We start from the raw sequence: 15,298 nt of genomic DNA on the forward strand, positions 1-15,298 counted from the left end.
AAATTACCTATATATCTATAAAAAATTACCTATATTACCTACATACCTATAAAAAATTACCTATGTAGCCTATAATAAAAAAATTACCTATTACTTGTATATCAAAAAAAATACTATTAAATAAACTTATAATACCTTAAATAGATTTCAACAATACCTATATTATGAGAAATTACCTATTTTATGCCGCTCAGTATTATATTCTTAGGACGTCTTGTAGGCTTTTTTAAATCTCGATGTAAGGCTTAAACTGACAGTTCTTGTATGGATCTGACAGGTCTTAAGACCACTTAAACCTAGTTTAAAAAGCCTGCAAGTGGACGTTAGTCGGCCAGACGTTCCAAACTTTTATCTCGCACTTTTCCTACTAAATATTTTTTATTTATCTAAGGAAACCTTCCGCCTTTAATTCGCGACCCCACTATCTCTACGCTCGACAGTAGCAGCGGTTTTCTAAAAACTGAAAACGGTCATAAAGTTTTACGTAGGTAAAATGAAACTCGTCATAATCATTCATATATGTATTTAATAATAAATTCTGAACCAACCACATCCACTAACCGTATCTATTTCTAACATAAATCAACAATCAAAGAGCTTGTTTTTTAAATAAAATAAATTCGCTCGACATGGTACAGTACCTAGTCGCTTTCAGTCGTTACACAATTTCGTATGGCTTTTCAAACATGACAGCAATTGCCTACTTCCAGGCCATGACAATAATCTACTATTATTGTACACCACAAATAGTAAGCGATACAGAAACAGGTACACAGAGAAAAATTACAAGGTAAGCATTAGGTGGCCTTATCGCTTAAAAGCAATCTCCTGGCACCTTTTTACACAAACAACAAAACATATATCATAGTTATTGCACTCATCTTACCGATTCGCAAAGCTCACAAAAGGTACTTTGTCAATAAACTTAAATTTACTTCCATCGGTACAAGATGGTACCGATGGTAGTAGGAAGAGACGGCTATAGATTGTGAGGGTTATCTTTAGACAATAACCATATTGTAAAAATAACCCCCTGCCGTGTCGCTTATCTTTGACGGCTTCGTAATGCTATTTTAAAATGACATGACAATAATTTACTAAAATCTATTCGCCGATAGTTACTAAAGAAATACAAAAATCAGAGTACAAATGCGACCCGCACATTATTTTTACCGATAAAAACAACAATTTTAAACAATTATTAACTCTACAACAAAACAACACGCGAACATGAAATTGCAATTGACCGTCGCGTCCGCTCGCTCGTCCGCCGCCTTCCATTTGACAACAACTGAATGCCTGTTACCATGAAACTCAGTTATATTATTTATTTTATTAGCAAAAACAAGGCCATTATATTTATCATATCATATTCAACTCGGGGAATAGACTTTAGCTGTTTCTGATATCGTCGTGAGCCCACGAAACAATCGGTATTAGGTATAAAACTAAACTTTATTCCTTACTTCATTTATTACGAAATAAAATGTCATATTAAGACAAAATAAGTACATTAACGTAGAATAATGGCATATAAACAAGATAACAATAACTTATAAAATAAAGTACTGCACTGGGCTTACAATTAAGATTAGTATTCATCCAATGAAGCAGTTCTGATAGTGTTTTTTGTACTATACAATGTTTACGGCAACACACCAAGCCGACTATCTTATATGTTGAATAGTCGATCAAGGTATTCCTATACCCTAAGGCTAAAGGCTCATTTTCATTGGTCGTTAGTTTGCATGCGACATGCGGGAAGTTTTTGTTTGTACTTGTAGCACGCTAGACCCGCATGCGTGAACCGTTTTCATAGGTCGATGGAGCGGGATGGGAGGACATTTTTCATCACACTTGCTCGTAAACAGTGTCGTAACATGCAGGCTACCTTGGTTGCAACCCCCCAAATAAAACCCTCGACCTTAATGTGCTTGTCATGAAACCGGAATTTTCTTTTACAAATATACTAGGCGGTACTAGAATTATAGGTAGAGTCGTTCACGATGACGCGTTCCGTGGTTCTTAATACAATGGCATTAATGTCTAATTTTGACAAAATCATGCGTCTTCGTGGATGGCACTAGGTATACAAACATCGACTCATTAAAGCCCTCAGTCTTCGACTTCGGGCTTCTAACACACTCGTTCGTACTTCCTTATTTAACGCCCTTAAGACACAATGTACTATTGTTTACGTATGCCGCTGCAAGCAATCAATGAATTTTATTGGTCAATTCAATTCATTTTTTGCTTGAAATCAATGTAAGTACTGATGTTATTATTACAATATACAGTCCATTGTTTCGCCTCCATAGACATGCAACATACATTAAATATATATATATACCCACCCGCGACCTTATGATAGCTACGAGCTAGCTATGAGTTTATGAAGATGAACTCTGGTTGAGTTCGAAACGCGTCAGTGTAGTGGTGGTGATGATAGATGGGTTTGAGTGATTTGTGTGTTAGTGAATGTCATTCTTTACATTTGGACATGAAGGATATGGCATCACTGGTTTCGCTTTCTTGCATATTGTAACACATGATTTTGATCTGTCACTTCTGTCTGAACCTCTTGACCTCTGTGTCTGGTCTGCGTACTATTATTTACTATTTAATTCTAAATCCTCCGTTTTACGTGTTATAAGAATATAATCATCATCTGTTGTACCGAAGCATCAAAGTGAATAAAGCTCCGTGTCGGATACTTTCCATATTTTATTTCTGAGCCCTGCCACACGCCAACTGCCTGGCTTAAGATCCACCTCCTCTACAGGTTATGGACCCAGAACACGTTTTCTCATTTTTTTTTATCATTGCGCATTCCTCAAATCATTCAACGTTAGTGGCAGGGCGGCGGATTTGTCGTACGATCGACTTGGCGCTGCATGCCGGCACGTGGTGCCTCATTGGATCGGGACGGCGATAATCCTTACGCTATGGACGGCGTTCATAACTTGGAAATACATACTGAAAGGCTTGGCAGCGCATCCGGCAACGTGGGCGGAGCAATGCATCAAGAACCGGTGAGCAAATTTGATACTTATGGCCACGAAAAGCTCGAAGGAGCTGCCAATTATCATAATTGGAAATTCACGATGAAAATGATTCTTATTATGGAGGTTTTGTGGTCTTGCGTGCTTGGCACTGAAACCGATAGTGTTAAAATGGACAGAGCGCTGGCTCGAATTTGCTTGGGAGTGAAGCCCACCTGCATTCAACATGTGCGTGACAAGCAAACAGCCAAGGAAGCTTGGGATGCTCTAGCAAATATATTCGAAGATAAAGGTCTGTTCCGTAGAGTAATGCTTATGCGAAAATTACATCAAGTGACCTTTAGTCAATGTGAAAATATGACTGTCTATATAAACACTATTATGATACTGGTGCAGCAGCTAGCAGATATAGCACGTACCATAGAGAACGAGGAAATAGCCGAGATTCTTCTTTTTGGGTTACCCCAGGAGTATGACAACCTAGTATAGTCTTGGGACAGCGACAACGGCAGCTAAGTTGACCAGCGAATTGGTTAGGACCCGCTTATTACAAGAAGAACTGCGAAGGCAAAACGGTGATTCTACCACTGGTGAACTTGCATTTACTTTGAGAAGAAAGAAATTGGTCGTCTGTCACCATTGCAAGAAACCGGGGCATGTGAAAGCTAAATGCTTCAAGTTGAAAAATGAAAAGAAGAGCGATCATGTGTTCCTGGCGACTGCGTTTCAAGCGTGTGCAGAAGACAACTGGATCCTGGACTCAGGGGCAACTGCACACATGTGCAGGGACCGTAGTTGGTTTATAGAGTGATTTGTGTGTTAGTGAATGTCATTCTTTACATTTGGACATGAAGGATATGGCATCACTGGTTTCGCTTTCTTGCATATTGTAACACATGATTTTGATCTGTCACTTCTGTCTGAACCTCTTGACCTCTGTGTCTGGTCTGCGTACTATTATTTACTATTTAATTCTAAATCCTCCGTTTTACGTGTTATAAGAATATAATCATCATCTGTTGTACCGAAGCATCAAAGTGAATAAAGCTCCGTGTCGGATACTTTCCATATTTTATTTCTGAGCCCTGCCACACGCCAACTGCCTGGCTTAAGATCCACCTCCTCTACATTGTGTGTGTTCTTACAGTGTGGAGGTGGAGGAACCGCATGAACACGCATATCTTGCATAAACATAGCTATCAAAAGTTCACGGGTGAGCAAAGTTATTATTTTAATTCAGTCATACATAATGTGTCTCTTACACGGTTATAAAGGTAACATATTCTTGCAACATGTAAATGAATGTATTTGAAAACTGGTCAATCTTTTCATTCCGCCACTGTATTAGGACGGAAGTCTTTAAGAAAACCAAGATGTGCATACCGTGTGTTTAACTCACAATTACGGAATACGGTATTTGACTATTTTGTATATGTTTTATAAATTAAAACTACACAATGCCTGTTATCGAATAGAAAAACAATTTTTAAGCTACCTTTACAAATAAAGTTATAAAGGTTTGAAATTCAAGATTAGACAGAGAGACATACTGGCATGTGACGTCACACGCCAGTACCGCCATACTTGCTGCATAGAGAAAAGCGTTTGAGAAAGAGACAGGTATATAGATTTTTCAAAAAATCACTATAAATCCAATTTTCAACCGATTTAAATTTTCTCTTCGCTAAACACTATCCCCCTTATTCATAAAACTTAACAAGCCTATGTTAACTAACAAATGCTTTGTCCCTTTCTAACAAATACAAATGTCGAAGTGACAGATAAGGACAAACGAATTTTAGCGGCATTTTAACTAAAATAGGTTTGATTGTCGTTTATGAATAAGGGGGTATCTGTATAACTATATTTCCATAATAATATTAAGATATGGCAATTTCAGAAGATGTCAAATACCGTATCGCAGTGACGCATCGTATGCGCACCCTTTTTTTTGCATGCTTTCCACACCGCTTCTTAAAATACGCAAACGGTGCGGAATCGCAGTGACGTGCCGTAAACGTCACGACTTTTGTTCGGTAAGACCTGACGTTTACGACACGTCACTGCGATTCCGTATTTTAAGCAGCGGTGTGGAGGGCATGCGATAAAAACGGTGCGCATACGATGCGTCACTGCGATTCCGTGCCGTCGCCATTTTTAAAGCAGCGGTTTGGCCGCACCTTTAGGCGGTAGATGAAACTAGATTACCACAAAAGTAAACCTTAACAACTTGGGAGAGCCTAAGTGAGCTAACACAAACTGATTCTTGTCTTTCTTGAACACTGGTGGTAGATTTTTTTTTTGACATTTTTAAGTGCTTGTTATAGCCTAAATTGAATAAAGATATTTTGACTTTGACTTTGACTGTGTCACTATAATTATTCAGAAACAACTTAACCTAAACATTTTTGCTGGCTGTACTTTTTGTTGACTGTACTTGCGTTATATACGTCCATTGTTCCTAGGTACATACAATACAACACAAAACAATACAGTAACACTATATTAAGCATCAACACATAGTAAACAGTACAGAAGACACAGGTGTATACGAAACTATCAAATAGAATTTTATCAGAATAAGCAACTCGCGCCAATACGTTGGTTCTTGACCATTTAATACGTCAAAGCTAATGCGCTAATTTTGTTAGAATGTGGCTATGGCGACTTGTAGCACTGTAGTAGCTAAAATACTCTGTGTCTGTGGCCATATTGTCTAAACCCGAGTTTAGTCTTGCAAGAAAAATCGTGCAAGTTGCATTACATTGCGAGGCCGTAAAGCCAACGAGTTTGTAGTGGTCAATCGAGCGCCGCACGATTTCTTGCAAGTCTAAACTCGGCTTTACCCTCGAGAGCTCGCAATCGAATTCATCATCTCGTTCTACTCTCATTCTATACCGTGTGACAGAAAGAAGCGGTGAAAACGATTGTGATGCCGGGTGCGTTAGACAATAAAGCCTCTGATTGGTAAATGTATCAAATTGTCATGGTACATTAAAACAATAAACTGGTGGATATGGGACAGATGAAAAATACAAAAGTCCGGAGAAAAAGCCTGATTTCCGTGAAAAAATCCTGAGAATTTGTCACAATTTCAGATTTTTTTCTCAAACGTAATTTTCAATTAAAGGAGTCAATTATTATTATAAGTATTGATATTATTGGAAACACGGGGGTGATGTTCTGTTCACGCAGATCGCGGCAGGCCGAAATCCTGAGAAGAGTCTCAAAATCCTAAGATCTCAGGACAAATCCTGAGATATGATAACCCTAGACGCGTGCGTGTCGGGTACATTTTGGATTTAGTTGGCATATTCTTACAAGGTTCCATAGTGGCCTGAAATCGAATTAGTGGACTGTATGGTTCACTAACAGGTTAACAAGGTCCAACTTTTTGAACTCCGCCGTACACTGGCTTATCCTATTTCTGTGATGTATACACTCTAGGACTCTTCAAGGCTTGAGTCAATAGGCTGTTACTGAACCACTGAGTTACACCTTTGGCCTCATCTGTACTTCTCGTCAAATGAGATTAGGGGTCAATCACGGGTCATATTTAAGTAAAAAAAATGTGCCTTCTTAATACTTGCAACTAACGTCCGTTAAAAAGTAAAACGGGACTATACCAGAAAAATCCCTTGTGTAGTCAGCGTTCAAACAAAACAAAACCCGCTACAACTAGCGACTTATTTAGATAGCTTGTGGGCGGTGTGAGCGTCAGCCGAGCGACGTGTCCGGTGGCCCGACGTGGCAGAAGTCTGTGAGAGGCACTATCACCACTTGTATCTAAAAGAAAGAGATGCGTTACATTAGCAGGATGTATTTTAAGAGAGTTTATACCTGCTGAGCTGCAACGTTGCATTTTCGTTAGTTTCTCTCGATTATTCCATAAAAATTGAATGAAAATTAAAAATGTGGTCTGACAGAACTGTTCTTAAGAGCGTTTATACCTGCTGAGCTGGCAACGTTGCATTTTTGTTAGTTTTTGGGTGAATATTCCATAAATTAATGTTTAAACACTGTTCTGATAGACTTCTATATTCTTTAAAAACGAATTAATTATTAACGTTGTCCGACAATACGGTATTTGACTATTTTGTATATGTTTTATAAATTAAAACTACACAATGCCTGTTATCGAATAGAAAAACAATTTTTAAGCTACCTTTACAAATAACAAAGTTATAAAGGTTTGAAACTCAAGATTAGATAGAGAAAGACATACTGGCATGTGACGTCACACGCCAGTACCGCCATACTCGCTGCATAGAGAAAAGCGTTTGAGAAAGAGACAGGTATATAGATTTTTCAAAAAATCACTATAAATCCAATTTTCAACCGATTTAAATTTTCTCTTCGCTAAACACTATCTGTATATCTACATTTTCATAATAATATTAAGATATGGCAAAATAAGGAGTTGTCAAATACCGTATTATAGGAAGAGACCTTATGCGACTGTGGATTGAAAAATCGGGTCTAGATATGACGACCGGATAGCCAAATGGTTTGAGAGCCTGACTATGAAGCTATTTGTGTAAAAATACGAATGTTTGTTCTCTAATCTAGGATGTTTAACCCTTTATAAGGCCTCATTTATTGGAACATACTATCACAGAATCAAAAGCAGCTATCGAATACATACCTAGCAAAGGATGTTTTTAAAGCTAGTAGTATTATCAGTAATTACAATGAATATTGTAACTTATTACTAAAAGAATAAGGTAGAATTTCCAAATCAATGCATGTGGTCGCTAAATCGTCTCTGCCTTATAAAGGGTTTATACTTATTTAAGTATGTTTATCCGTTGCAGCTTTGCTTAGTTTGGGACTAGGTCAATTGGTGTAAATTGTACCATGATATTTTTTTTAAAGTAACATTTTGTATTATTATGAAATACCCATTTTCCTTTCAGTAAATGTGCCTAACTTCACCATTTACACAGACTACTTTCCTTCCAAGCAGCGATAAAAATGTTCACATTGTAATTTTTTTGTTCCATTGAGATTACAGAACTTACCCTCAATTGGTCCCGGTTGGGCCCCAGCAGGTGCTTGGGTTCAGGGTTGTCACACACCTCGCTGCATTTGGGACAACTCCTGCAACATCAAAACACCTTGGTTGAAAGACACCATCCATAAATGGGTGTGCAATGATCGGTAGGTATAACAACATTTAGGGGCTGTTTCACCATCCATTAATTAGTATTAAGTGACGGTTAAATCTGATGCCGTCTCTATTTGTCTTGTTCGGATAGACGGAGACGGCATTACATTTAACCGTCAGTTAGCACTAAATGGATGGTGAAACAGCCCCTTAGTATAATTTCAAAGGCTATGAGCTTCACGATACTTTTTTATAAAAACAACATAACCTAACCCAAAGTAAATCAAATCTTATTAATAACAATAGAAATATGTTTCGTTTTAAAGATAAATTGCATTATATCAAATGAAAATTATATCAATTATTGCATTATATCAATTGTTGTTATATCCTTCGTTACGCGCCTTCCATAAATTGCTTAGAATTTCGAGTCAAAGCCGGGAGGGGATTTGTCTTCTCCCGGCTATATTTATATTTCACTGGACAAAACCACGTAAACATATCACGTGCTTTTGTCCAGTTAAATATGGCCAACTCTACAAGCTATCAACATAAATTAACTTACGGTATTTACACTGTCATACGCATTTTAATTCTGCAAGCGGCGAATAAACTATTTCACTAATATAATAAATGCGAAAGTTTGTAGTTCTGTTTATTAGTGAGAAGTATCATCAATTCTAAACCGCTGAACTGATTTAGATGAAATTCGGTATACAGATAGTTTGAGTCCCGGGGAAGGACATAGGATAAGTTTTTATCTCGGAAAATTGCATAGTTCCCGCGGGATAGCGCTAAATGAATTCTACGCGGGCGGAGTCGCGGTTAACGGCTAGTACCTCGTATAAATATTTAACAATAACACCAATAAATGGGGTAGTTGACTGACACCAAAATTCAACTGACGCATTTTTTATGAGCTGTCAAAACCTGCAATTTGCATTTAGAAAATATCACTACCCAAAAAAAATTTAGCAACCGTTTTTTTGCCAATGCAATCTTTGGAATAGGTAATTTTAGTACGCACATTTCAATTTGGTAAATTTTTTACTCGGCTATGCAAATATTACCACGGAAAATGACATTAAGGTTGAAAATGACATTCGATCTTTCTTCAAACGCTTTAATAAAGCAGAAACTCATTAGCCAATAAACATTTAGTCAAACTAATTGCTCTGACGAAAATAGGATCTTTTGGAACCAACAGCTAAAAACACAATTGTTTTGGAAATAATATAGTTATTCGAGTTCCAAAATTAGGCTAGGTTAGAATTGTATCAAGGCGTTAATCGCGTCAACTACGCGGAATAGGAGCTCCGCGAAGCGGTCGATCTTGTCCTATAGTCACATTAGACAAATCGTGATTGAGAAAACACCACCTTATGTATGTCGTGTTATTTATGACTTCAAAATTGCCAACTAAAACATTACACTACATAAAATTTGGTAAAAGTCAAAGTAAAATATATTTATTCAATTTAGGCACTTATGAATTTCAAAAAGAAATCTACCACCGGTTCGGAAAAACCTCTGTTGAGATGTATACGGCAAGAAACTTAATGAGGTTTTTTTTACCAGATTTACAATATCGAACTGAACCAGAGCCGTCCAGAGCTCATCTTCATAGCAACACAACCGTACACCATGCTACCAGATGTTAGACTAACAAACCACAACAACCGTTTTAATTTGTCACTGTTTGTTGAAAAAATATAGATGGGTACTTCCCTAAGTATCCACCTATATTTATTCTAAAACAAAACAAAACTACAAACAATTAATTAATTTATTTACAAACAATTATTTTATTAATTTAATTTGTCGCTGTAACTCCCTAGTTACTAGTTAATTTGTCCCTAGTTAGTGACAAATTAAAACGGTTGTTGTGGTTTGTTAGAATTTTTTGCGAGTCGCGTTTTTGTTTCTAGCGATACACCACCCTCATTTATGCAGATTGAGTTTGCTACTTACTCGTCGTCCCCCTCCAGTCTCAAGCCGAAGTCGGTCGGGAGCGGCGGGCTGTCCTCGCGGCGCCGGCGCAGCTCCGAGGGCTGCGGGTGGAGCGGCCGACCGAGGTCCCTGGCGGTACTCCGCCTGACACTAAAGGGGCCCTTGCTTTACTAACATCCTACGAACCTAACCAACCTAACCAACAAAAAAATGGGAACCTCCGACTTTGTCACTTCAAAGTTCAATATCTCGATGAAACATATCTAAGAACCATCGCTAGGAAACCTGATTTCAAATAAAAAAAAACGAATTCAGATCGGTCCACCCGTTTCGATCATTCCGATCCGCATTAGCGATCCCTTCAAATAGCGAACCTACTGTGTTAAAATAAAGTTGTGTTAAATACTTGCGATGTATAGATAATTATCATTTAATAATATTGTAAATCAGTTTTAAAAAAATATACCTCATTGAGTTTCTTGCCGGATTCTTCTCAACAGAGGTTTTTCCGAATCGGTAGTAGTTTTTTTTTGACATTCATAAGTGCTTGTTATAAAGCCTAAATTGAATAAAGATATTTTTCATCTCTCCTGCTCGGAATGTTTAATTTTTAGCTCTCCTGTTTGGAAAGTTTAATTTTCATGTGTAGATAGCCGGGTGGAAAATTGCGTTTTCATCTCTAGGGCGAACGTAATTTTTAATTTTTACGATTAGCCACGGAGTCGAAAATAATTATTAAATAATTATCATATTATTAAAATTGAAGCTTTTCATATATCTAAACTCAGCTGTACATAGGTACATTAAACGACGTGTTTATTATGTTAGGTTCTCATTAAAAACATTTAACAGTTAGTCTATTTTTTTTTCGCAATTACAGAAAATCAACATTTAAAATTATTCTTCCATTCTGCTGCCCGCCATAATGCCATGATAGTGTCACACTTTTTTTTCACGTTTCGGCATGGCCATCTAGATGTCGTGACCAAGGAGCTTATATACAACACTGAAGATTGAACGCCGAACATCCATTACAAATTTTAACTGATAATTTATTAATATGCTTCTGTCCTAAAATGTGCGTGTAGTATTTTACTTTCCTCACAGTCGAAATGAAAAGTAGCGAGTGTCTTTGACGCTCTCACTTCGTTCGAGCGCCAGAAATATCTCGGGTGTAATGGGCCACTTTCCACCCTTGGTTATCAATCTACTATTGACTTTGACTTTGATAATGCATGCGCTTGCCGCTGCGCTCACCGCGTAAGACAACGTTTGGTAATAAGATTATCAGATGCAAATTGATGTGCGTCAAACGCATTGCGCTTAACGCAGCGCTTATCGCATAAAACAATCGAGCGCTTTAGTGAGTTTTATTTGTAAAACGAAAATACTAATGAACATAATGTATCAAATCTTAATTAGAAGCAAGCTAGATTTTGTGTCAATTGTGACACTCTAAATGATATTAAAGTTTCGTAAAAAATGAGTGGACAGCTTTCGCTGGCCAGAGTCTAACTACACCACTGGTTCATGGTTCATCATCGTCAATATGTTTTCTGTGACAGTACCTTTTCTGCGGCGGCGTGGTGTCGTCGCGGCGGCCGGCGGGCGAGTAAAGCGGCGTGTTAAGCTTGTCAAAATCCAACGCGTCGTCTATGTTCAACACCCTGGAATAAAGATAGCAACTGTTAAGGCTGCGTTTGCACCAAAGATGTGCAAGCACAGATATAGATTACACTAGATAACGCAAACACCTCAATCTGTATGAAAGCCAACCGTGTCACTTTTTTATATCTACTGTGACGTCTCAAGAGCGAATTAGCGATGTGAATTCCCCGATGTCCGCGCAAAATCGATTCAAATGCGCCGCCCGCCCGCACCCTGGGGCTCGAGTCAGTCATGATTAGTCAGTTAGCGGTCAGTCTTTGTATGAGGCTAACCTCGACGTTTGGTCGGGGTTCGGACACGCGAAGTAGATGCATTTGCGTAATCTACTGTAATCTATATCTTGTTGGAGTTTAAGTGCGCGGATTGTTTTTTTCATGAACCAATAGAAACCTTAATTTACCTCGCCACGCTCCTCTCAGCTGTTTCCACCAGATGTGCTTGCACATCTCTGGTGGCAGTTCTAACCTAATCTAACTTTCTTTTCTGGCAGCAGTTAATTTCGTATAAGTAGGTAATACTCGTAAATACTAAGTACTAAGTTCCCAATCCGCACTGGGCCCGCGTGGGAACTATGAAAAGCTAATGTTCTGCCAGCTCCTCTGTGCCCAGCAGTGGGACGTATATAGGCTGGGATGATGAGTCGTAAATACTAGACAGGTAGTAGACTGCCACAGATAGACCTTTCCGTCGAACGTGTAACACCCTCATTTTTGAAGGGGTGTAGTGCGAGTTGCGCCTCACACACACTCTCCCAACATATACAACTTAGACCATATAAGTTAGACCTAAGGCTTCAGAATAGACAGTATTTACACTACAGCCGTGTTTCACTTGTCCCTCGTATCGCCTCCTTACAGGGGGAGGTTAAAAAATCTTACTTATTCTGAGCTGAGAACCGGTGGACCTTCTCCACGACAGAAGCGACGTGTTCAACTCCCTTCTGAACGCCCCACACTAGGATGCCGATCTGAAAATTAATGCCAATCATAAAGCAGCGGAACGGGAAGTTGTTAAGCTGTAAATTGTGTTTTTCTTGATGTCTGTTAACTTCGACAGACGGCTTTGTTTATTGAATGAAACTATCTGGCAACTATTTGGCTAAATAGGAAAAAAAAATCGTTTGACGTGGCGTAAAAACAAAAAAAAAATTGCTACATTGCCGTAGGCACGACGATAATTTTTTGACGCCTGATAACGTACATATAATTTATAACCTTGTCTGAACATTAATACGAATGAGTAAATAAACATCAAGTCTCAGATCGTAGATGTGCTCGCAGTAAATAAATGTGTTGCTGACCTTAACGCGGACCTCGCGGTCGCCGTCCTCGTCCTCGGGCTCCGCGTCGGGCACGTCGCGCCACGTGATCGCGATACGCACCGTACGGAGCACCACTTCCGGCACCTGATACATACATAGTCCCTGAACTATACAGAGTATATAGTCACTAGAGTATACAGAGTATAGTCACTAGAGTATACAGAGTATATAGTCACTAGACTATACAGAGTATAGTCACTAGAGTATACGAGTATAGTCACTAGACTATACAGAGTATAGTCACTAGAGTATACAGAGTATATAGTCACTAGACTATACAGAGTATATAGTCCCTAGACTATACAGAGTATAGTCACTAGACTATACAGAGTATAGTCACTAGAGTATACAGAGTATATAGCACTAGAGTATACAGAGTATATAGTCCTAGAGTATAAAGAATATATAGTCTCTAGATTATACAGAGTATGTAGTCTCTAGATTATACAGAGTAAAGTCATTAGACTATACAGAATATATAGTCACTAGACTATACAGAACAGAGTATATATAGTCCCTAGACTATACAGAGTATAGCCACTAGACTATACAGAGTATAGTCTACACACTCTCATCATCATCATCCCAGCCTATATACGTCCCACTGCTGGGCACAGGCCTCCTCTCAGAACAAGAGGGATTGGGCCATAGTTCCCACGCGGGCCCAGTGCGGATTGGGAATTCGCACGCACCATTGAATCGCTTCGCAGGTTTGTGCAGGTTTCCTCACGATGTTTTGCTTCACCGCAAAGCTCGTGGTAAATTTTCAAATGTAATTCCGCACATGAATTTCGAAAAACTCAGAGGTGCGAGCCGGGGTCGAACCCACGACCCTCTGCTGAGAGGCGATAGGTCGAACCACTAGGCCACCACGGCTTCACACTCACATCTATGGTATAGTCCCTAGATTATACAGAGTATATAGTCCCTAGACTATACAACACAGAGTATAGCCACTAGACGATTTAGGATAATGCGTTAACTTTTTACAAACTCGCAAGTGGTTCAATGTCTATGACAAAAACAAGAGCGAGGGATCCATCCAAATAAAAAATGTGACTTGATGCCACAGAGTCACAGACACTGGCGTCAAACTCATAACTCCCTTCTTTTTCCCGACAACGAAGAAGGAGGGTCATTGCATCAACAAAACTCACATCAAAATTCCCCGACCACGCGCAGCATACTCTTCCGGAACCAAACCCCCTTAGGGTACAGATCCACCGTCCACTCCGTCAGCTTATCGCTGCGGACGCCCCCATGCTGGGTTGCTGCTGAATATAAACGTCCTGGTGTGGTAGCAGGGCAGAGAGTGGAAGTTGTCGATGCCGAGCCGGAGCCCCAGGTGTCTTCGGTGTAGAGGCGCGGGGTGAACAGCATGCGGCCGGCTTCGGTCTGCTGGATTTCTGCCACGCGCTCGTATTGACCTAGAAACAACGGGGGTAACGATAAATATTGATGATTTATTTATTTATCAACTAAATATTACAGTGAACTAATAGTTATTTTGCAACAAGAGAGCAAAGTTGTTTTTTGTGCGAGTGTTGAATTTGATCCCGAGTAAGCGAAGGATTTATAATGAATCACAAGCCTAGCGAGTGATTCTAGATTAGAATCCTGAGATCAGCAAGGGATTGAATACACGAAGCATAAAAACTTTGGTCTCGTGTGACACATACAATTTTCACCTCAGCAGCGAGAACATAATTAAATGTAAAATAAGAATAAAACCACATATACCTACTGTTACAAAACAAACACATTTTTAAATGAATCCGATTATTATCAAATATAAATTACATTTAAAGCCATAAAAGAGTCCAGTAGACAATACAATCGCATACTCATAACATGCAATCTTACTTCTTTGTACTAATGTCACACTATTTTTTATACTTGCAAAAGCCTTATCTCGGTAATGAAAAGGTTGAACAATTAACCTTTTAAATATGATTATTAAGATTTCTATACATAACAAATAGATTTGTTCAAATCATTCAATTAACAATTAATAATTATACTGTAGAGGCAGTATACGGAATTTTTATAAAAAAACAGAGACGCGGCTTTCGTTGCAACGAGGTTGCATACTTTTATTAAAGATCGGGAAAATTTACATTTTGGAAATATTTCGATATATTTTTTAATACCAATTTAATTTAAGTTTGTAAACGACCAATTGATCCTATCTCTTGTTTTTTCGAGTTGAAGTGAAATGACAGATCAAGTAAAGTTCAAATATTTGGAATT

The 15,298-nt window shown here is 38.6% G+C and overlaps 1 protein-coding gene across 1 annotated transcript in view; it reads right to left on the minus strand.

Annotated features, from left to right (window-relative positions):
• Positions 1–506: 506 nt before the first annotated feature.
• LOC141434534 (uncharacterized) overlaps positions 507–15,298 on the minus strand; it is a 17,493-nt gene continuing 2,701 nt past the window's right edge. Inside the window, exons 2-9 of the mRNA XM_074096955.1 lie at positions 14,280–14,475; positions 14,206–14,236; positions 13,028–13,132; positions 12,606–12,694; positions 11,628–11,726; positions 10,081–10,209; positions 8,024–8,102; positions 507–6,788 (exon numbers count right to left, since the gene is read on the minus strand). Coding sequence (XP_073953056.1) covers positions 6,720–6,788; positions 8,024–8,102; positions 10,081–10,209; positions 11,628–11,726; positions 12,606–12,694; positions 13,028–13,132; positions 14,206–14,236; positions 14,280–14,475 — 797 coding nt within the window. The 3' untranslated portion in view covers positions 507–6,719. The remainder of the gene's footprint in view (positions 6,789–8,023; positions 8,103–10,080; positions 10,210–11,627; positions 11,727–12,605; positions 12,695–13,027; positions 13,133–14,205; positions 14,237–14,279; positions 14,476–15,298) is intronic.

The sequence above is a fragment of the Choristoneura fumiferana genome, chromosome 13, assembly GCF_025370935.1.
Source record: "Choristoneura fumiferana chromosome 13, NRCan_CFum_1, whole genome shotgun sequence".
NCBI lineage: Eukaryota > Metazoa > Arthropoda > Insecta > Lepidoptera > Tortricidae > Choristoneura > Choristoneura fumiferana.